The following is a 19,598-nucleotide window of genomic DNA, read 5'->3' as shown; positions in this document are numbered from 1 at the left end:
ACGAGGTAATGGCGTTAGCCCATTCTCTCTCCATGTCACCTCCATCACCTTGGTGTCCATCACCCTCACACATCACTTTGCCCACAGCCCACCGGGGCTTTATTTGCTGAAAGAGAAGGATTTTTTGATGCGGGGGAGGGATGGGTCCATCCCTGCATTTCCCTGCTGGACCAGCTCTCCTCCCCGGGAACTGATGCCCTGGCAATCCTGCTCTGCTGCTGGCTCTGTGCCTCAGTTTCCCATCTCTGCAGAGGGGATAACAGCACTCCCTACCTCATGGGGCTGTTGTGAGGGTAAATACAGTAAAGATGGTGAGGTGCTCAGATGCTGCGCTTGGGGGATCAGATAAGGACCTAAGTCAGATAGAAAGAAGATTGGTCCGGAGAACTGCCCTTCAGCAACCCCCCACCCTCTGGGGAAGTGACAAAAGAGGGTCCCCAGGAAAGCTCAACTCCCGGTGCCATGCATCTCTGGATTTCACTGGGAACTGATCCATCATTGCCTTGGGGGCTGTGAAAAAGACACTGTCGATTTATTCTTGTTAGGCCCCCAAAATCTAGATTTAAGTAGAAGGGGGAGAAAAATAACCTTTGGATATGAATAGCAATGTTCATTCAGCCGGTGAAACCAGGTGTTTTCCCTCTTGTTTTACCCCTCCTCCTCCGCGGTGCTGGAATCCCACAGGTAGCGAAACCAGGAAGGGAAACTGACCAGGAGAAAGTGAAGCAGACCGCACTAGCTTTTCAGCTTGGGCATTAGCGACGCCGCCCATTGAGGGGGCAGGGGACATGGGGCTGGGAGGCAGGGGGACCGGGGTTCTGTTCTTCACTTGTCCACGGGAATCTTTCCATTGATGTCCGTGAGCTTCGGCTCAGGCCCACGGTATGCGATCTTTGCCTCCCTGCCTATAGGATGGGGATGACAGTACGTTACTGTCCCTTGTAAAGTGGTTTGAAGTACTTGGCTGGCAGGTGCCCTAGAAAGGTTGAAGCCCAGAAGGAGACAAGCTGGAAGTAGCGCCAAGGGGATATGGGAGTTAGAGGCTTTCCCTCTGAGTCCTCTCTGGCGTGGTTAGTAACAGAGGTGGAATTTTCGGGAGATGATTCCTGCCTTGGCTGTGGTCCTTTCCGCTATTGAAGTCCAACAGCTGTTACACTCATTCCCTCCAGCTGTCTGGGTTCTGCTCAGAGCCGGGTGAGCTATGCATTGTGAGTAATCTAGGAGATGAATGGAGGCCTTTCTCCGGCCTGCAAGCAGAGCTGGACTGGACCAAAGGCTATTCCCAGTGGTTGGTTCCTTTGTCACTGTCTCATGCCACCTGTTCGCCGTGCGTTAGGGCTGGTGTGTGAATGGTCGCCTAAGCCCCATGGTGTTGTTTCTGATTGGATGACTGGAAGTTTTGGAACAGGAGACAGGCCAATAGCAGATGCTTTTGTGAATTTGGGTATTTGTGCAAAGAGTAGCCGCTCACACCAACACAGACTTGTTTGCACGATTGTTGGTGAACAGTGGATGTTGGGGCACAAGCATGGCAGAAGTGAACAGCTGTTCCCAGGCTGAATGGGCGTATGCAGCCCCTGCCCAGCGCTTCTCCGGTTCTGGTTCCGGGACCCAGACAGAACCTGCGACACAATGTCTTGCTCTTGACCCATTTGACGTTGGCCTCTAACATGTTTCTCTCGGCTTCTTCCCTGCAGGGAGAGAAGGGGGTGCGGGGTGAGAAGGTGAGCTGGTTTCCTTTCCATCCCTGATTGCTGTCTGGGCCCCGTCACCTCCCTTGTGGCTGAGCCTGTGCCGACAGCCTGCAGTGGAGGCTGCGGCCGATTGCCACCCGCGACCCTCCTTCAGCATCCACTCACTGCTGGGCACTTGGTCTTGCAGCTAAGCCACGGACAAGGGGTTCTCCTGCCCTGGCACTCTTCCCCTTGCTCTTCAGGGTAGGGGTGTCCCCTCCCTGCCATGCCGACTGCAGAGACCAAGCAGTAAGGCATCAATGCGCATTAGTGACACCCCAGTCGCTTGTGACTCAACCAGGGGGCTCCCAGCTCTGACCGCCCCGCCCCCCGCTGGGCCCTATCCAGGGGGCTCCCAGCTCTGACCGCCCTGCCCCCCCCGCTGGGCCCTAGCCAGGGGGCTCCCATCTCTGACCGCCCCGCCCCCTGCTGGGCCCTAGCCAGGGGCTCCCAGTGCTGATTGTTCTTGTGTTTTCAGGGGGACCCCGGCGAATGCACCTGCCAGCCTGGCCCCCGCGTGGACCCCAACTACTCAGGGATGCCGGTAAGCCCTGAGTCTGCCTATTCCTGGTCTCCTTCTCCAGCTGGGTGATGGTCTAGGGCAGGCCACCTGCCCCCGCATCCTGCGCTGCCCTCCCCCTGCTGCCCAGCTGCTTTCCTGCCTCGGTGGCTGGGCCAGTGGAGCTGTGACACCTGCGCCCTGGACACTGCTTCGCCTTCGCTAAATGCTCTCCCCTTCTCTTGGACCCGCAGGGAGCCCCAGGACTGTGGATCGGGACCTCCTGGCAGCCTCAGCCTGGCCCGCAGGTGTGTGTGCTTCCCTCTCTGTCTGCGTGGCAGCCTGCGTCCTCCTGCGCCCACCCCTGGCCACTCGCCCAGCACTGCCCTAATGGCCCCTCTCTCTTTGTTTTGGGGTGTTGCAGGGTCCACCAGGTGCCCCAGGACCGCCAGGCCCCCCAGGAGCTCCGGGGAGACAGGTGAGTGAGGGAGAAGGGACTGGGGTGGGCTCTCTATTGCAGGACACAGCCGTGAGCAAGTTGAGGCCCCGATCCTGCTCCCTTGGGGGCCAATGGTGAAACTTGAGTGGCCTGTGGCGGGATCAGGCATGGCCTTGTGTGTGCATATGATCTCCAGTCACCCCTAGACTCTCGGGGAGCCCAGCTCTGGGTCTGAGCTGCCAGGCTTCAACTCATCACCCCACGAGCAGCTGCTCTGATCAGGGCATGAGCAGCCAGCAGGGCGTCCTGTAACCCTCCCGCCAGCCCCTTTGGGCTATTCCTAACCCCCAGGTCTCTCTCCGGGACCCCTGCCTTGGCGGGTGCCAGGGAACACTAACGACCCCCTGCCCACACCAAGGCTCGTTAGCCAATCTGGCCGAGCGCTCTCCAGCTAGAGCTGCTCGCCGCACCTTTACGGGACGTTTCATTGTCAGCAGTTAAAAGTAATGCCGTGTGCTGCGCTGCCTGGCTGAGCCAACCCCAAGAGGCCCAAGATAGCCTCCACCCAACTCAGAGGGGAGCTGAGTCTCTGTAACCGTCTGGCGACTGGTATTTCGCAGCTTCCCAGCCTAAGGGAGACCTTGCCCTCTTCCGTGTAAACATCTTCAGCGTTAAAGAGACTATTCCCTGTCCCTTGGATTGGAGCTGCAATCGACGAGGGATCCCCAGCCATGGATGTAGCACCGTGGTCTTGCCTAAACGTTTTTGTTGGTGCTACCGGCATGAGTCCAGCTCAGGGAACAGCATCTTAGTGCAGTGCTGTGGCCTAGCCAGCGGGCGGGGGAAGCACCAAGCAATTTTGTAGGTCCCACAGAAAAAGAGTATTATTTCTTGACCGAGAAATGGTACATTTTAAAAACCGCCCCCAGTCCTGCAGCTTTCAGTCCCTACTCAGGCACCGATCCCTTTAAAGTCAGTGAGGGTTTTGCCTCAGAAGGGCCCTGAGGCTTCAGGGATGGGCCTTTTAGAACTGTGTGTAATAAGAATAAAGCCCTACAGTATTTGTCCCAGAATGGTTAGTTTCTGAAAAACTCCCCCCTTCGCAGTGAGGTCTAGAGGCTACAGCCCTGGGTGGGGAGTTAGGAGACCTGGGTTCTATTCCCAGCCCTGCCGCTGAGCAGCTGTGTGACCTTGGCCACATCACTGTCCCTTTTCTGTGCCTCAGTTTCCCCATCTGTAAAAACAAGGAGAATGACACCACCCTTCCTTGGTAAAGCTCTTTGAGACCTACAGATGCAAAGAGCTGAGTGTTAGTGCTATCAGATCAGAGCGCCTTTAAGGCAGAACCAAATTTGGGCCCCAGAACCTTACAAGAGCAGCGCTAGGTGGAGAGGAAAGAAGAGAGAGAATGCGAGTGGGAGAAGGCAGCAGGGTGTCAGGAGAAGGCTGTGCAGAAGGATTTGAATATTCAAGCTCTCTCCTTGGCTTTAGGGCTTCCCAGGACACAATGGTTTGCCAGGACTGCCTGGGCCAGCAGGAGATGTGGTAGGTATAGGAGCTGATGTGTCCGTGTTGCCGCCTGCCCTAGGTGTGTGCTTAGCTCTCTTCCGCCGGTAGCTGTTGCCGAGTTATTTCCCAAGTGCCCAAGTCCTCCCGGGCAAAGCACATGTTAACGTACAGCCTGTTACCCATCATGCTTTCCATTGCTTTGGCGGTCGCCCTGAGCAAGACGAGCCTCCGGCGATAAAGGGGCCGGTTTCCAGGGGTTTGCCCTCTCTTTCTGTGTGTGTCTGTTGCAGGGGCCGCTCTCTGTCGTAGCCGAGAGGAACATCGAGGTGCTCAAGGTAAGCGCGCTAAGGAGCAGAGGCAACTCTAGCTGCGGGGGCGGGGGCATGTCCGGGCCTGAGCCAGCCTCTAGCTGACAGGGGCTAGGGAGCAGGTTACCGCACCATTGGCCCCTAGACAGGTGGTTGGACCTCTTCCTGTAGCATCTGGCGCCGGGCCCTGTCGGAGCCCGAGGGAGCCTGCTCTGATCCAGAGACTGCATCTGCTGAGTAGGAGGCTGTTGTAGTCACACGGGCTGGTCACTAGAGGGTGACACAATCCCATCTTCATAAGCTCCACGGGGCAGGGCTGCTGGATCGCTCTGCCTGTGCAGCGCCTAGCACCATGGGGCCCCAATCTCCGGCTGGGCCCTGTTGGCCCCATCGTGATGCAAACAATAGACAATGCACTGAGCCAGCGTGTCCCAGGTGGCCGCTGGGCAGATCCCGCCTCGTGCAATCCCTGCTCTCCCCCTCTCTTGCTAGAACATCTGCGGGGATTGTGCCCAGGTGCAGACTGGCTCTCACACGCCCAGCGGAGTCAAAGGGGAGAAGGGTGACCAGGGCATGCCTGGTGCCCCCGGCGTAGACAACTGCGCGCGGGTGAGTCCCCAACCCCCACCTCCTGCGGCGGGTACTTGGCAATTAGCCACCGTCCGGGGGGACTCAAACACAGGGGAAGCTCCTTGCCTCAATGGCAGCCATGTCCTGGTGTGCAGTACACCCCCGAGCACTCACACATCCACTAGCATAACGGCCCTACCCCGTGGATGCCCAGCTCCGCACATCCAGTGGCACGGCCCCACACACACGTGTACACACGTGTCTCCTGGCCACACTGGCACATCTGTCCTTAAGCTCCCCCTTGTGCAGATAAACACCTGCCCAACACAGGGACATGCCCGGGTGCATAATCCCTGCCTGCACCTGGTACCACCTCGCCTACTCCCGGCCTTGTGCAGCTCCTGGTTCAGGCCCCCTTGCACACCCCGTTCTCCCTGGGGCTGCCCATTCTGCCATCCTCAGTGCAACGCGGGCACGCAATCCGAATGGCGGTCACTGATGCCAACCCTTGGCTCGCTTGGTCGCTGGGGGCACAAGGCAATGGAGTCTCTGAAGGAGTGTGGGTGTTGGGGGTGGGGGTTACCCTGCACTGTGGAAACTGGGTCTGTGCTGTATGGGCCCAATCCTCCAAGGTGGGGCAGGCTGGGAGTCCCCAACACTTGGCAGGCCCCCCCCCCCAGGTGATTGGAAGATGCTGATCCCTTTTCTCCACGCCTCCACCGGGGACACGGCCAGCCCCACAGCTCCTCTTCCCCAGCTGAGGCAGGAACGTGGAGCAAAACCCAGCAGGGATAAACTCTCTGCGTCTCTTCCTCTTTCAGTGCTTCGCTCAGTTCCCGAGAGCGGAGGAGCCCCGGGTGAGTAGAGCCCCGCGAACTCGGAGCTGGTCACGGGAGGGCTGAGGGGGCCTGGGCAGGAGACTCTGCTCTGCTCCCTGGTGACCTGAGAGCCCCGCTAGATGAATCCATACCTGGGCTGTCTAGCGACAGGGCGTTGGGACTAGCGAGCACTCAGCATGGGGGACTCACCTGCTCAGAGCACACGCAGGGCAGCCACGTTCCTCGGACAGCGGTTCCCCGAGCACGGCGGGGCTCCAGGGCAGTTTTACAGCCCGCTGGGGCAGACAGGGTTTTCTAGGTGCCAGCCTCCACTCTCTGCATGTGACAGGCAGGAACATGTTGGCTTGGTTCTGCTGGGTGGCTGGCTGAGTTCCACAGCCTAGGAAGGGGGGGATTGATCAGAAGCATCTCCTGAAATGGGTTTCGTCTTCCCCGCCAGGGTGACCAAGCAGAGAGCGACGGTGACTGTGTTGGAGACCCTGGGCTGCCGGGGATCCCGGGCTTACCTGGAGAGAGGGGGGAACAGGTACGTTCAGCATTTTCCAACTCCCCGTCTTTGGCCCCCTGAGAACTGCAGTTCATGGGTGACATTTCTAGCGACTGATTGAGATTTCCATCCCCACGGCATGGCCCTTAGATACCCTCCCCCACCAGCATCGCCTCCCTCCCGCCCCTTGCCGCCTCCCCCCAGGGAGAGCCTGGGGCACAGGGCAAGTCTTGCAGCATGGCCTGAAACCCCCAGGCCAGAGCCAGCCCCAGCCCACTGAACTCCAGGTCCTGGAGGCGAACTGTGCTGAAGTCAGTGGGAACCGGCTCCGTTCAGCCTACCTCTTTGCTCCGTTCTGGATTTCCCGTCTCATGACGGCAGTCGCTGGGGTCTCCACCTGCTCCTTCTGTGAATTTGTGACGGGGATTGAACTGGGGAAGCTCCCGACCTACCAGCATGAGCTGGTGGCTGTAGTAGACTCCCAATCTCTGAGGCTCAGGCACAGAAGGGAGTTGTCGTACACACTCCCCAGTGGGCTCCATCTTGACCTCACACACCCATTGCAATGGCCAGGCGTGATGCTCTGCTTTACGGCTCCTGTCTCAAGCATCTCACTCTGTGCTGGTCTCTTTGCAGGGCCCACCAGGGATGAGAGGATCTCCAGGGCCCCCTGGACCGACTGTAAGTAACCCTTGCAAAGAGAATACTCTGTAGACTTGGAGTTGTCCTGCTCATTGTATGTAGGGCGGGGTGCTGCCCCTTCCTGGCACCGTCCTGCTCTGGATGGGACAGTTATCTGTCGCTCCCTCTGGGTTGCCATCGCCTGTGTTGGGGCGGTGAGCCCTAGGATGACAGATTGCTGTGCAATGGGGACTCCCTACCATGCTACGGCCTCTCAGAAAATCCCAGGCTGAAATCCTGGCCCCATGGCAGTCAATGGCCAAGCAAGCCTAGATTTTCCCCCGAGAGCCTGGGCTGGGAATGGCTGAGCGCGGCAGAGTGGCCATGCGTTCTGCCAACCCAGCGGCGAATCCCAGGCCAGCCATAAGGCCACGGTGAGGGATGGAGGCGGGTAAGTGCTTCTGGACTGAGCTGCCTTCTCTAGATGGGAGCAAAGATGCCATTGGCGGTGAAGTATGGGTAAGTCTGCAGAGCTGTTCTGGAGACCAGAAGAGGAGAGATCCTGCTCGGAACCAGAGTCTGAAACAAGCCGGTGTCGGAAAACCCAGCCCCTCAGCTTCCCTGCCGAGCGTCCTGTCCCCACCAGCCCCAGGCCCAGCCCCGTCAGCCTCCTGAATGTGATTTCCAAGGTGTGATCTTACTGTTTCTTCCCTTAGGGCCCTCCAGGTTTTCCTGGAACGCCTGGCGCACCCGGATTGCCTGTAAGAATCCAGCACTGCACGTGCTCTGTGCGGTCCTTTGTTGCTGACGCTTGTTTGGCTTTGTCCCTCTCCATTCCTCTCCTCTAGGCTCTATGCCTGATCACCCAGCCAGGCCCCATGCACACCGGTTCCCCGAGGTTGAGACTTCTCCAGACCCCAGGAGGAAGAGCCTCACCCTGGTTAATCTCCTGCCCTGCCGCAGTGGCCTCTTATCCCCTCTGCATCCTTCCTGTCCCCATCTCTCCTTTCCTTGCCTCTCATCTCCCTCTCAGTGGGCCTGATTATCCTCTCGTTTACATGGGAGTAAATCAGGAGTAACTCCATTGAACTCAGTGGAGCCAGCTTCTCAGCCGGTGTAAATCTGGCCTTGTGGCTAAGGCAACTGGCTTGGGACTTGGGAGCCCTGTGTTCCTTTCCTGGCTCTGCCCCAGACCCCCTGGGTGACCTTGGAATCTCTCTGAGCCTCAGTTCCCCATCTGTAAAATGGGCGTGATTCTTCCTTTCTCTCCCCCCGCCCCCGCCCTTTGGCTGCTTCAGTGGTGAGCTCCTTGGGGCTGGGACTGTCCCTCGCTGTTTGTCTGTGCAGCACCCAGCACAATGGGGCCTTTGAGCTCTGCTGGGGCTTGGAGCTGCTCCTCAATCCACATGAAAACCTGGTGTCACTCCAACGGAGCTGCTCTGACCCAGGGCTTGTCCGCACAGAGACAGTGCACAGTAAGCCAGGGTGTGAACGTGCAGCCTAAATGGCTGGGTGGAGCCCGCTGCCACACGCTGGCCAGTCTGGTCCAGGGCCCCACTGTGCGAAAGTAAGACTCAGTCGAGAAAAAAATTGAATCAATTCCACTTTTCCCCTCCTTTCTCTTCATTCTCTCTCTCGTCTCCTCTTCCTCCTGCCTCAGCGCCCAGCTGAGTGCGCAGGGTCTTTGTCAGCAGAGCCCCAGTCCTGCCCTCTGCCCCACGCCCCAAACCCCTGCAGAGATTCAGTTACCAGGCAAGGGAGATGGTGCCTGAATTGTGGTTTTTCTCACAGGACTCATCCCCACGTCATTAATGTCCTAATCTCATATCTGGCATCTTCCACTAATGTCACAGTAACCCCACGGTCTGTTTGTGTGATTGCTATGCAGCGTTCACGTCCTCACCGGTGTGTCCTACGAAACAGCATCACTTTCCACCACGCAGGTGCCATGTAACCGAAACTAACCCCCATCCTAGTCGCTCCTTGTTGCTATGTCGATCCCCACCCAGGTTCATTTGGAAATTGTAGGGACCAGGGGTGGGGCCTGGGTGTTACCTCCTTAGCCCCTCCCACTCTGTAGCTTCACCTGTCAGTCACGCCTCGGCACGCCCAGCGAGAACTCATGTGCGTTTCGTGTCTGTTTCCCGCGTGCTGGGGGTGGCACATCCCGTCCTGTGCACACGCTCGTGTGCTTCACTTGGGGATGTGGCGGGAGGGGAAAGGAGACTGGGAGTCCTTGGGTGTGAACGAGGTCCCAGGGAGTGGGCAGCTTTAGCTTCCACTCCTGGGCTACACACAACGATGAGCCATCTGTGGGGCAAGACTTTCCCTGCCCAGCTTAGTGCTCCCTGCTAGCCCCAAGTCCCTGCCTTCTGAAGGGATGTGCAGCACCCGTCCATCATGGTCCAAAGCACCCTCTCCAGAAAGCAGGGCTGCTGAGGATCTGCCTTCCAGCGTGTTGGCCAGTCGGCGCCGGCCTGTGCTGGGAGGTCACGTTTGGGAGGAGCGTTTGGGGTGAGGGGCCAGTGGGGGGTTTCAGGAATCGCAGCATCCAAGACGGTTGCCTCTGTTCCTTTGGAGATGGGCCAGGTAAGCCCCTCTCTCCCAGCCAGGGTGTGTCTACCCAGCCATGCGCGCGGACATCGCTAGGGCCAGGTCCCCAGTTGCTGCAAATTGACAGGGTTCTCCTGAAGGTGACGGAGCTGGGCTGATCCACCCCGACTGGGGATCCAACCCTTTGAGCCCCATGGACGAGATGCCTGCTGAGGTGCAGGGTGGGGCTCATCTTCAACCCGGCTTTCTCTAGGCTCCTCTGGCCTTTGTGCCTTCAGACAAATGCAGATGCTGCCCCTTGGCCTACCAAGTGCTGGAGCAAGCTAGCGGGGTGGCAATATTCCGAGGCTCCCTGGCAGAGGGGCCAGCTCTGGAAAAGCCAGGCCTGCGGCTAGGTGGCAGGACAAGTTTTCACAGTGCCGATAGCCCTGCGAGCCTCCGGTGGCAACGGAGGGTGTGTGAACTGAAGCGCCCGGCTCCGGGGGCGGGAGCTGTGCTCGTGTCTGACGGCACCATCCCACCCTCTTCGGCCCTGCCACCAGCAGGGTGGGAACAGGGCTCAGGGTAGAAATGCCTGGCAGAACTTCATGTTTTCTCTCCAAAGGGTCTCCAGGGCGAGCGTGGACCAACTGGGCTCACCGGCGCGAAAGGGGAACTGGTGAGAGATAGACCTGGCTGTTACCTCCCCAGTGGGTTTTGCTGCCCCGTGGGGGAGAGGGGCTAGCAGGATGCTAGTTTCCTGCTGGAGAAGCCCCCCCATCACTGTCTGAGGGGGAGACGATGCCTCGGTTCAGAGGGGCTGCGACATGGACAGAGGTGGAAGCTCAAGTCCTGCAGCCCCAGGTTCTGGGCATACTAATGATCCCAGCTCTGCCCCAGAGGGACCTACCTTGGCTGGCTGTCCCCAGCTCGGTGGGCCAGGTGCCCCTCAGCAGTGGGGGCCAGGCACATTTACTTGCCAGACCAACCCATTAGCAGGTGGTTTACATCCGTGCGCACCAGGCTGGCCCAGCAGAAAGAGGCACCGGTGCATACCATGGGGTGCAGGAACCCAGCAGCTGGGAGAAGCCGTCAGCACGGGTGCTTAGCCCTTGAGCCTGGCATGTCTGATCCCATGTTGTTCTCTTCAGGGCCCTCCCGGTCAACCCGGATACCCTGGTGCAATGGGCCCCCCCGGGCTGCACGTGAGTACCGTTGTATTTAGATACACGGGGATTAAGGTAGCCCACTCACTGTCCACCAGAGTTGAACACGGCTCGGGGTTTGGTACACAGAGTCCGCAGCCTGCGAGCACCTTGCCTTAAAGATACAGCAAAGGAGGAAGGCGAGTTACTTGTTCCCTTTAGCTGGAGCGAGTGTTTAGAAGGAAAATCCCCCGTGTCTCTTAGATAGCATCAGAGCTAAGAACTCTGCTCTGGGGGGGACGACAAGCTGGAGCGGTTGGGTTGCTGCTCCTATTAAAGCCTGAGCCCGTTTCCTAGACGACAAAACAAAAGACACACAGGAGGGGAGAGAGAAAACCACGGATAGAAAATCCAGCTTCGGGCTCCGGTGTTGACTCTCGCTTGCAACCTCCCTGCTGGAAACTCACAGGCATGTGACACAGTCTATCAGCCTCGCCGAGCCCTGGCGAGCGTGTCCCAGCATCGGGCTGTTTAGGGCATCGCTTTGAGCTGCCTCTTCCTGGCTGCAGGCTTATAGCCGTCTTGCAATATATAGAGTCTTGGCCAGCTAAGGCCGACGCTGATTAGACAGAAGGCAAAAGGAGAGGGATAGGAAAGAGAAGGCGGGATTTAGGTGGGGAAGGCAAAGGACACACGGGTGGTGGGTGACTTAGCACTGGTCTACACTACAGAATGACTTCGGTCGCTCAGGCTGTGAATAATCCGAACCCCCCCGAGCAACATAGTTCTCCCGACCTGATTGCTGGCGCAGACAGAGGCTCCTCTTGTCAGCTGGGAGCATCTTCAGAAACACTTCACTGGCGTAGCTTTGCCAACGCAAGTTTCCACTGTAGACAAGCCCAAAGTGTCACACCCCACGTGGTGTTCAGGAGCGAGCCAGTGGAGGTGGCAATGTCGGCTGGGTCCCTCTCTGGCCCAGTCTGGTCAGGATTGCAGTGCCAAAGGTCCAGGGTCCCAGGAGGGGGGGCGGGTGCAGCTTGCTCCCGGATCCAATTTTTCTTCCCAAAATCTCTCTGTAAGGACCCAGAAGGGGTGGCTGGAATAGCCCGTCCCCTCATTATTTTGTCTACCAGTTAGACCTTGCTTTTGACACCAATTTTAGTCCATTGATTTCCGGACCCACACTTGTCTTGTTTACCACAAAGAGAACTCAAGGACTGTGTTATAATCACAGGAGTGATTATAACACAGTCCTTGAGTTCTCTTTGTTTGGACCAGTTCAGTCTGTCTAGCTTTTGCACCTTCTTCCTGTCAGCATTTGTTGTTATTGGGGATTGTGACATTTGGTGCACTTTCACTGGCTTTCTCCAGCCTAGCTCACAAACAGGGTAAATTCGTAGGCCCAGTGATCCCAATGATGCTGAGAGCAGGGGGGCCTGGGCGATACATGCAGCTGGGAGTGGAGACCCCAGGCGGGGTGGCAAGATAGCAGAGCACAGCCAAGCACAGCCTGCCAGGCCAAGCCGGACTGCCGTGTTGGGAAGGAGGGTAGGATCAAGCGGTGCAGAGGGGAGGGACTCTGCTGTGCTGATCTGGAAGGTGAGCCTGGGGGTCACGGTCCCTGGGGGTCACTAGAACTTGCCACACCCTTGCCAAGAAAGAGGCACGGGTGAGGTGCAGTTAGCAGAGGAAGTTCCCACAGGCCCACCTGTTAGCCACCTCCAAGATGGCTCCCATCTTCCACCGTCAGCTATCTCCCCACCGGTTCCCAGCCCCTGCCGAGCTCAGTGGGTTTCCCCAGCCCCAGCAGTTGCTGTGCAAAGCTCATCTCATTTCCCCCACCCCCTTCTTACCCAGGGCATCAAAGGAGAACGAGGCTACTTGGGACCACCCGGAGAGAAAGGGGAATCAGTAAGTGCCACGGACCTGACCCTGTGCCAGCTCGATGCCCCGGGGCCATTTGCCGCTCGCCATTTGCTGGGGGTGAAGGGAATCCATCCCCCAAGCTGGGAGAGGAGCCTGGTGGCTGGGCTTGGGGGTGCTGCTGGGTTGTATTTGCTTCCATGGGGCATCTAACCCCGTCACGATAAGGCTATGTCTGAGAACATGCAGCAGGGAGACTGGGCACACACAGCCCCTTGGATCGGGGTGGGCGGCTGGGCGGGCGGCAGCCCAAGACACAATGGGCTATGTGGCCCTGTCGAGCCATAGGCCTGCACAACGTAAGTTCATCGCTCATCTCCCGGAATGGGTCCCTGGCTTTCCCTGGGGGGAAGCAAGGCAGCAGCAGGGGGTGGGAGCACTGGGGCCTGGATCCTGCTGGGGCATCTGGGTGCTACCCCGATAGAAATAATCCAGGTTAATGGTGCCGACACCACATCTCACCACGCAGCCTCATGGCTGCACCTGCAGGAGCTCACAGGATGCTGGGTCACTGGGACCCATCAAAGGGGCCAGAGCTGAGCCGAGCCGCCCTCCGGACCCTCAGCGAAAGCCAGGGCTGCTGCCAGCAGGCTCGCCGGTGATGCAGTAAGTATCCCCCTTCCCCCCGGGCAGCACAGCTGATTCCTGTTCCCTTGGTGTCTCCCCAGGGCCCCCCTGGTTCCAGTGGCATCCCAGGTCCTACGGGGCCAGCGGTGAGTTCACAGCTAAGATCTGTCTGTTAAAACTGCTTTAAAGGGCCCTGTCCTGCCCCCATTGGAGCCTCTGGATTGCGCCCATGCTGGATCGGCACTTGGCTGAAGGGCAGGGAGGGAAGAGGGTGCTCGGGAATGTTGCGAAGGAAGAGGCACTGGATGTCTGGTTGGGCTGGTCCCAGCTCTCCTGTCTGTCTCGGGAGTAAGAGCGGCACAGAAATTACAGCCCTTCTGTTCTGTTCCGTCCCTGCACCAGGGTCCAAGAGGAGAGCGCGGAGCCCAGGGCAACTCTGGGGAGAAAGGAGATCAGGTGAGACCCTCCGGCTTCCTCCGCCCCTTCCCCTCCCTGGAGGGAGGACTCGTTGGCACTGTCCGCTCCAAAGCTTCTGGGAGGGAGATGTTGGCACGGCTGCCCCTGCTTTGTGGGCACTGCCCCTTGGAGTAGACCGGGGCTCCTCATTCCCCACCCCTCCTCAGCCCGGTTGGTTTCCTTGCCCTGTGATCTGGCTGTGGCTGAAGAAGCCCTGCACCAAAGCAAGTGGAGGAACCCCATGAGATGACCGCAAGGTGCCCAGATGGCGGCTAGGTTCCTAGGCCTGCAGCCTCGCTAAGCCACCAGGAGCTTTGTGACCATGCCGCTGCACGGAGCCTTGTTCCCAGGGCTCCCTGCACTAGCAGATCTCTGCTTTGGGGGAAGGCTGCAAGGCACCAGCTTGGCTGCCCACCCTGCCTGTCCAACAGCATGCACGGTGCTGCGGGCTCTGCTGTGAAGCAGATGCAGGATCCATTCCAAGAGGGAGTTGGATGGATGCTGCAAACGCTGCCCTGGGGACCCCAGATCCCACAGGGAATCAACCCCTCTACTCTGGAGGATCTCACACGGCAGCTGCCTCGGCCAGGAGGGCTGACTTTAGCTAGCCCCTTGGCTGGTCCCTTGAGCAAAGGCGCGCTGTAAACCAATGACTGTGATCTTTTGCTGTATTCACAGGGATTTCAGGGGCAACCAGGCTTCCCAGGGCCAGCCGTAAGTACATCCTGAGGGAAGTTTCAAGCACTGGGGGACACAGTTCATACATGTTTAGCCTGGCAGAGGAGACGGAGAAGAGGAGAGGTGTTCCCTTAAGAGGGGTTCACTTGGCACCCACTTGGGCAAAGGTGCTCATGGAGATCATGACAAGCTCAGGGAGCCGTAATAGAGCATTATGGGGGCGTGGTATGCAAATCATAAGGGTTGGAAAGCGGAGGGCGCTGAGCAGTGCTGGCTTTGCAGAGGCAGAGTGAGCGAGCAGGGGGATCCGTGGGGATTATTTCTTGGGCACACTTTATGAGACAATAAAGGCACCAAACTTTCTTTGTCTGATTATCAGGGGGATTGCAGGTTGCAGCCAGGAATCAAGCGGGGGTGGGGGGAGCTTTGTCTGTACATTTGTTAGGGGATGGAGCCTTGTTATCGGAGCTGAGAACAGGCAGGGCGGAAGCCCAGGGAGAGAGGCCCTTGGGCCAAAGGAGTTTTCTTGTGTCTTAAATTTCAATCATCACTAGCCCCGTCCACGGAAGGAGCAGAACTACCCTAGCTACCAGCGTGTTCAGTGACAGCTGCCAAGCAGAGTTAGCACAGACCGCGCCCTGGGCTAGCCGGGCTCAGCACGGCCAGCAGACACCGCACCTCTGGGAGCTGTGGATGCACCTTGTCAGCCCCCTCCCCCACACCCACTTACAGGGCCGTAGTAGGAATAGCGCCTGAGTGCACCAGAGGGGTCTGTAACAGACAGCTGGGGCTGGAGGCCTCCCGCCTGGCTCATTTCATTACAGACCCTGCTGCAGGGCGACTTGAATAGCCCTTCAAAGAGTGCAAAACTCTTGTCGTTTTAGGGCCCTCCTGGTTTCCCAGGGAAAGCCGGACCGGCCGGGCTGCCAGGGCCCGCAGCAGAGAAGGTGAGTGCTGCAAGGCGGGCAGGCTGTGGTGCTGGACATCCCAAGAGCGAGGGGCTTCTCTTTGCCTCGTGATTGAAGGAGATCCTTGCCAGAGGGGGCATCGCAGGCCTGGAGAGAGGTGCCTGCCGCTGGCAGGGTTTGGGGCTCCGGGCTCCGCTCGGGCATGTTCTCAGACCGGAGGAGCTTTCCCTGCATTGCTGTATCAGCGCGGGAGCTTTTGAGGAGTGCAGGCCAGTGTTTCCAAGCCAGCTGCGCTCCCACGGCTGGGCTGGTCCTGCAGGGCCTATACCGAGTGGATCCCATCCAGGGCCAGCGCTGGTCCCTCTCCAGGGGCCTGTTTCTAGATCCCTGTAATGAGCCCACCACTTCCGAAGAGGCACAAGCAGCTAGCGCCCACCCCCTCCCCGCAGCCTAGGCTGGGGGGAGAGAGCCCCTTTGTCATTCTCAGGGCTCTGTTGACACCTGCTGGCCACCGTGAGGAAGGCAGGCTCTCAAGGAGCCCAGGATGGAGCGGGGAATAGGCCAGATTCCATCTTCAGCGAGCCGCTTGGTTTCAGATACACAGTTTGGATCCAGGTGGCTGAGGTCATGGGATTGTGATTTTTGGCACAGCCCAGGAACAGCTCGGCGAGAAGCTCGTGTGAACTGCAAACCCTTCCAGGGCCAGGGGGCTTGGAATGGGGAAGGACGGTGTTTGGAGCAAAGGGAGTCTGAGCCGAGCACTGCTCAGCAGCCGGGCATGTGCTGGGAGGAGACTGGGGCCCTGCACACGTGTGATCTGGGCCATGCACTCTTGCCAAAGAGCTGCCTAGCAACTCCTCCCTGTGGTGCTGACCAGAAGCAGTGCTTGGCCACATTGGTTAGCGGGCCTCCCCCAGCCCCCCGTGAATGTTAGGTCTGCTCTCTGTACGCAATCTACCCCACTTTCTGGCTGATTGCCAGTGGTGGATCCATCATGGAAACATCCCCTGGGGACTGGGTGATGACTGAGTGTCCTGTGAGTGCCGACAGGTCCCAGCGACCTGGAGATCAGGAGCTGCCTGCCCAGCAGCACTGCTCCTTCCCCTATAGGGCCCAGGGAGGGGAGGAAGGAGAAACGGCAGCCTTTTAGCACACGGGTAAAATGCAGTGCATAGAGCGTGCAAAGCTGGGGCACATCTGCAGCATGCCCGGGGCACAGCTGGTGCCCTGCTGGCACACTCCAGGCACGCCTAGCTCATGCACCCATTCCTTAGCAAGAGGCAAGTGTTCCTCCTCGTGGGAACTGGCCTCACCCAGCCGGCTAGCACCACTCCCAGGAGATTTGCCACTCAGCTTCCTTCACCCCTTGGATCACAGGGGGCAGAAACGTGTGGAGAGGGCAAGTGGAGAAGCTGAGAGCTAAGGGAAGTCTCTGGAGTACCCCTGGCGGTGACTATGGGGTCCTCTTCCATGGCTCTCTGTTCCAGTGCACTAGCATGGCAGAGGGCAGTGGGTTCATTGCTCTCCATATGACTTTTGCAGGGCAGTGAAGGGATGCGTGGCCCCACAGGGATGCCAGGGCCACTGGGGCCCCCAGGGCCTCCTGGAATACAGGTGAGTTTCCCAGCTCAATTCCTGACTGCATGGAAGGAGCGGGGAGGTCTCTATGTGGAGGGGTGGGAACAAGAGCTCAGGGGGTTCCAAGCCGTGGGGACACGGACTGCACAGGAAAGGAGGCCCCAGTATCATGGTGGCAGGAGCTGGTCAGTACAGTCCTTTGTGAGTGTGGACAAGATGCTCCATACAGAACCTGGCAGGTTGGTGGGTACCAGCAAATGGGACTTCCTCCCCCTCCATGGGAGACGAGAATCCAAGACTGACCCCACTGAGCTACGAAGCCGCCCTTGGGCCCAAACTGAGGGCTTCTCACCTCTCTGCATTTGTGCCTCGGGCCAGAGGGATCCTGCCCTGACGCCACGACATAGCATCACCGACGCTATGTGACGGCACACACAGGCAATGCCGCGTGGCTGCTTGAATGTCTCGTTCCAAATGATCATCGGGGAAAGTCTCTTCAACACGTTTTATTTCATCCCATGGCCTGCTGTGTTGTCCTGGGCCATGGGAGAGGCGCCAGCAGCTTCCTGTTGAATCCAAAAGCGTGGGACCAGAATCTTGGTGCTGGGTCTGAATAAGGCACGGGAGCCCCGGAGCCTATATTTCAAACACAGGGATGCGTGCTCGCGCAGGCAGAAGTTACTGGGTTTGATGCAGGACGGCTGGGTGAAATTCTCTGCCTTGTGCTATGCAGGCGATCAGACGAGATGGGTGTAATAGTCTCTTCTAGCCTTAAAATCTGTGAATCTGAAAATGGATTGGCCTTGGTTGGAACCAGGAAGATAAGTGCCTGGGTGGGGGTGGAATAGATATTGGATCACCACTATCCGCCCAATGGTCCCCCTTCCTGTTCACTGCCCATCCTGTTCCCACACTTGCTGTGTGTAATGCACCGATTAGCGGGCCCATGTACTGCTGCTCGTTGCTGGCTGGGATGTCCAGCCTACTCCAGGGGTGGCTGTGCTGCCCTCTTGCATCTGGATATAAGCACGAACGCAACTGCAGCTCCCGGAGGGTGGCGGAAGTCTGGTTAGGGCTCAGACGGTCGTGAGTTCCATCCCTGCCCATGTGGTTGTGGTGGGTGGAACAGCTAGTGACTGAAGTCCTGGGTGGTCAATGGGACTCTGACAGCTGAAAGGTCATTGCTTGGATGTTCCAGGGTTACAATCCAGATGGCGAGGGAAGGATACAGCTGCCATGCTGAGCACCAATTCCCAGCCCCTCGGGGAGCTGACGTGTTCCCATATAGTGGCATTGTCTCAGTAGTAGTGTCCCACACCTGAGATCAGCCAGTCAGGGCATTGAGCAGGGTGGTGTGAGTGAACAGGCCTCTCATGACTTCTCTCATTCTCGGTCTTGCTTTCCCTGTGATGCCCCAGGGCCCAGCCGGCTTGGAAGGACTGGATGGGAAGGACGGGAAGCCAGGGATGCGGGTAAGAAACGGGACGGGGTTTTGTACCTATTTTCTCACAGTTCTGCTCAGAACTGGGCCCCGGCTGGCGTGAAGGGTTCACTGACCTTCTGCTGAGCATGGGCCGAGGCTCGTACCAGAAGCCCAAACAGGGTGAGCTTGGCCTGCATCCCAAGCTGTTGGCCAGCTCGGAGGGGGAGTAGAGGTAGAGGCTATTCTCCCCCTTCTCAGAAAGGAGGGAGCTGCATCCCACTCCTGGGGTTTCTCTCCCAGGCAGGATGTCAAATACACCTGAAACTTCTTGCCACAGCGACCCTAATTCTGTGTCCATTGCCTCCTTCCTTAGGGCGACCCGGGTCCTTCAGGGCCCCCAGGGATGATGGGGATTCCGGTAAGTCATAGCTGGATTCCTGAATAGCTCCCTGGTGCATGGCACCAGGCGTCCCCAGTCAGGGGATGTTCAGGTCTTTCTTTGCCAGACTCTCACCCTTACCCCATGCCCCTATCCCACCACCACCTCCCGTGCAGCTGACTGCCGGGCAATGGGCCTGCTAAGAGTCCTGACAAAGATTCAGACGGTGAGTGCTTAACTGGTAGCTGGGCTTTCCGTGAGTTCCTCCCAAAATGCAGCTCTGGCCCTCTCCCTGGGAGACAGCACCCCACTGTTGGGAGGGCGGGGGAGCCATGCCTTGTCAGTGGGGGTTGCATTGAATTTCAGAGGGAGGGGAGATAGATGATTGTTGAAGAGGAAGGAGAAGCGCTGGACTCCAGAGCTAGCGAAAGTGTCCCCATCTCCACCAGCAGCCAGAGATAATTCGTCAGGAGCTTGAGAGCTGCGTGCCCTTGGCCTGCTCTGGGGGCTCCCGGTGGGTTTGTTGTAGTATGGAGAGCTCCTTGGCTGCTGGCATGGGTAGGTGTCACCGTGCCCAAGGGAGGGAGGCCGGGGGGCTGCAAAGAGCCTGTCGGGAAGGCCCTGCTCACCTGATGCTAGAGAATAATTTTTCTCTTCTTTTCCCCGCCAGGGCTTCAAGGGGAAACCTGGCCACCCGGGTCTCCCAGGCCAGAAGGTGAGCTGGTTTGCTGCCATTGTTACAGCCTCAGGGAATCCGCAGAGGGCACCTGGCTGCTGCTGCTTTGTGGAATCTCCCCTTTGAGATCACTGCGGGCAGGGGCTCGCTGGAAGTGACATTCACCAGGCCCAAGCCCTGTGTAAACCCTTTGGGGGAAATTCTAGCCCCACTGGAGCCAGTTGCCAACTCTCACTGAGTTCACTAGGGCCAGCTTTCCCCCTTAGGGGGGATGTGGCACATCACCTCGTGCTGGGCCCACCGCATGGGGTGAATGTCACCCTGTGTA

General features: G+C 58.5%; 1 protein-coding gene and 1 long non-coding RNA gene across 7 annotated transcripts in view; one reads left to right on the top strand and one right to left on the bottom strand.

Moving 5' to 3' along the window:
• The window catches only part of COL16A1 (collagen type XVI alpha 1 chain), a 166,166-nt gene that overhangs the window by 136,521 nt on the left and 10,047 nt on the right, over positions 1–19,598 (top strand). For 3 of the 5 annotated variants that reach the window (XM_084652357.1, XM_084652356.1, XM_084652360.1), the window contains exons 40-61: positions 1,698–1,724; positions 2,212–2,277; positions 2,487–2,540; positions 2,657–2,710; positions 4,163–4,216; positions 4,471–4,515; positions 4,981–5,097; positions 5,880–5,915; positions 6,337–6,423; positions 7,021–7,065; positions 7,722–7,766; positions 10,163–10,216; positions 10,689–10,742; positions 12,540–12,593; positions 13,274–13,318; positions 13,575–13,628; positions 14,307–14,342; positions 15,191–15,253; positions 16,757–16,828; positions 18,211–18,264; positions 18,589–18,633; positions 19,265–19,309. In XM_084652357.1, coding sequence (XP_084508483.1) covers positions 1,698–1,724; positions 2,212–2,277; positions 2,487–2,540; positions 2,657–2,710; positions 4,163–4,216; positions 4,471–4,515; positions 4,981–5,097; positions 5,880–5,915; positions 6,337–6,423; positions 7,021–7,065; positions 7,722–7,766; positions 10,163–10,216; positions 10,689–10,742; positions 12,540–12,593; positions 13,274–13,318; positions 13,575–13,628; positions 14,307–14,342; positions 15,191–15,253; positions 16,757–16,828; positions 18,211–18,264; positions 18,589–18,633; positions 19,265–19,309 — 1,206 coding nt within the window. The remainder of the gene's footprint in view (positions 1–1,697; positions 1,725–2,211; positions 2,278–2,486; positions 2,541–2,656; positions 2,711–4,162; positions 4,217–4,470; positions 4,516–4,980; positions 5,098–5,879; positions 5,916–6,336; positions 6,424–7,020; positions 7,066–7,721; positions 7,767–10,162; positions 10,217–10,688; positions 10,743–12,539; positions 12,594–13,273; positions 13,319–13,574; positions 13,629–14,306; positions 14,343–15,190; positions 15,254–16,756; positions 16,829–18,210; positions 18,265–18,588; positions 18,634–19,264; positions 19,310–19,598) is intronic. The other 2 variants (XM_084652359.1, XM_084652358.1) reach the window with 2 other exon arrangements.
• LOC311533177 overlaps positions 512–19,598 on the bottom strand; it is a 32,604-nt gene continuing 13,517 nt past the window's right edge. Inside the window, exons 1-3 of one of the 2 annotated variants that reach the window (XR_014714522.1) lie at positions 6,726–7,014; positions 6,087–6,403; positions 512–1,691 (exon numbers count right to left, since the gene is read on the bottom strand). This is a non-coding gene — a long non-coding RNA (uncharacterized lncRNA). Of the gene's footprint in view, positions 1,692–6,086; positions 6,404–6,725; positions 7,015–19,598 lie in introns of those variants that run through there. The other variant, XR_014714521.1, reaches the window with a different exon arrangement.

Source organism: Lepidochelys olivacea (genome assembly GCF_965140295.1).
Source record: "Lepidochelys olivacea isolate rLepOli2 genome assembly, chromosome: 19".
Taxonomy (NCBI): domain Eukaryota; kingdom Metazoa; phylum Chordata; order Testudines; family Cheloniidae; genus Lepidochelys; species Lepidochelys olivacea.
Note: the sequence above shows the minus strand (reverse complement) of the source record. Positions and strands in the feature narration are given on the sequence as shown.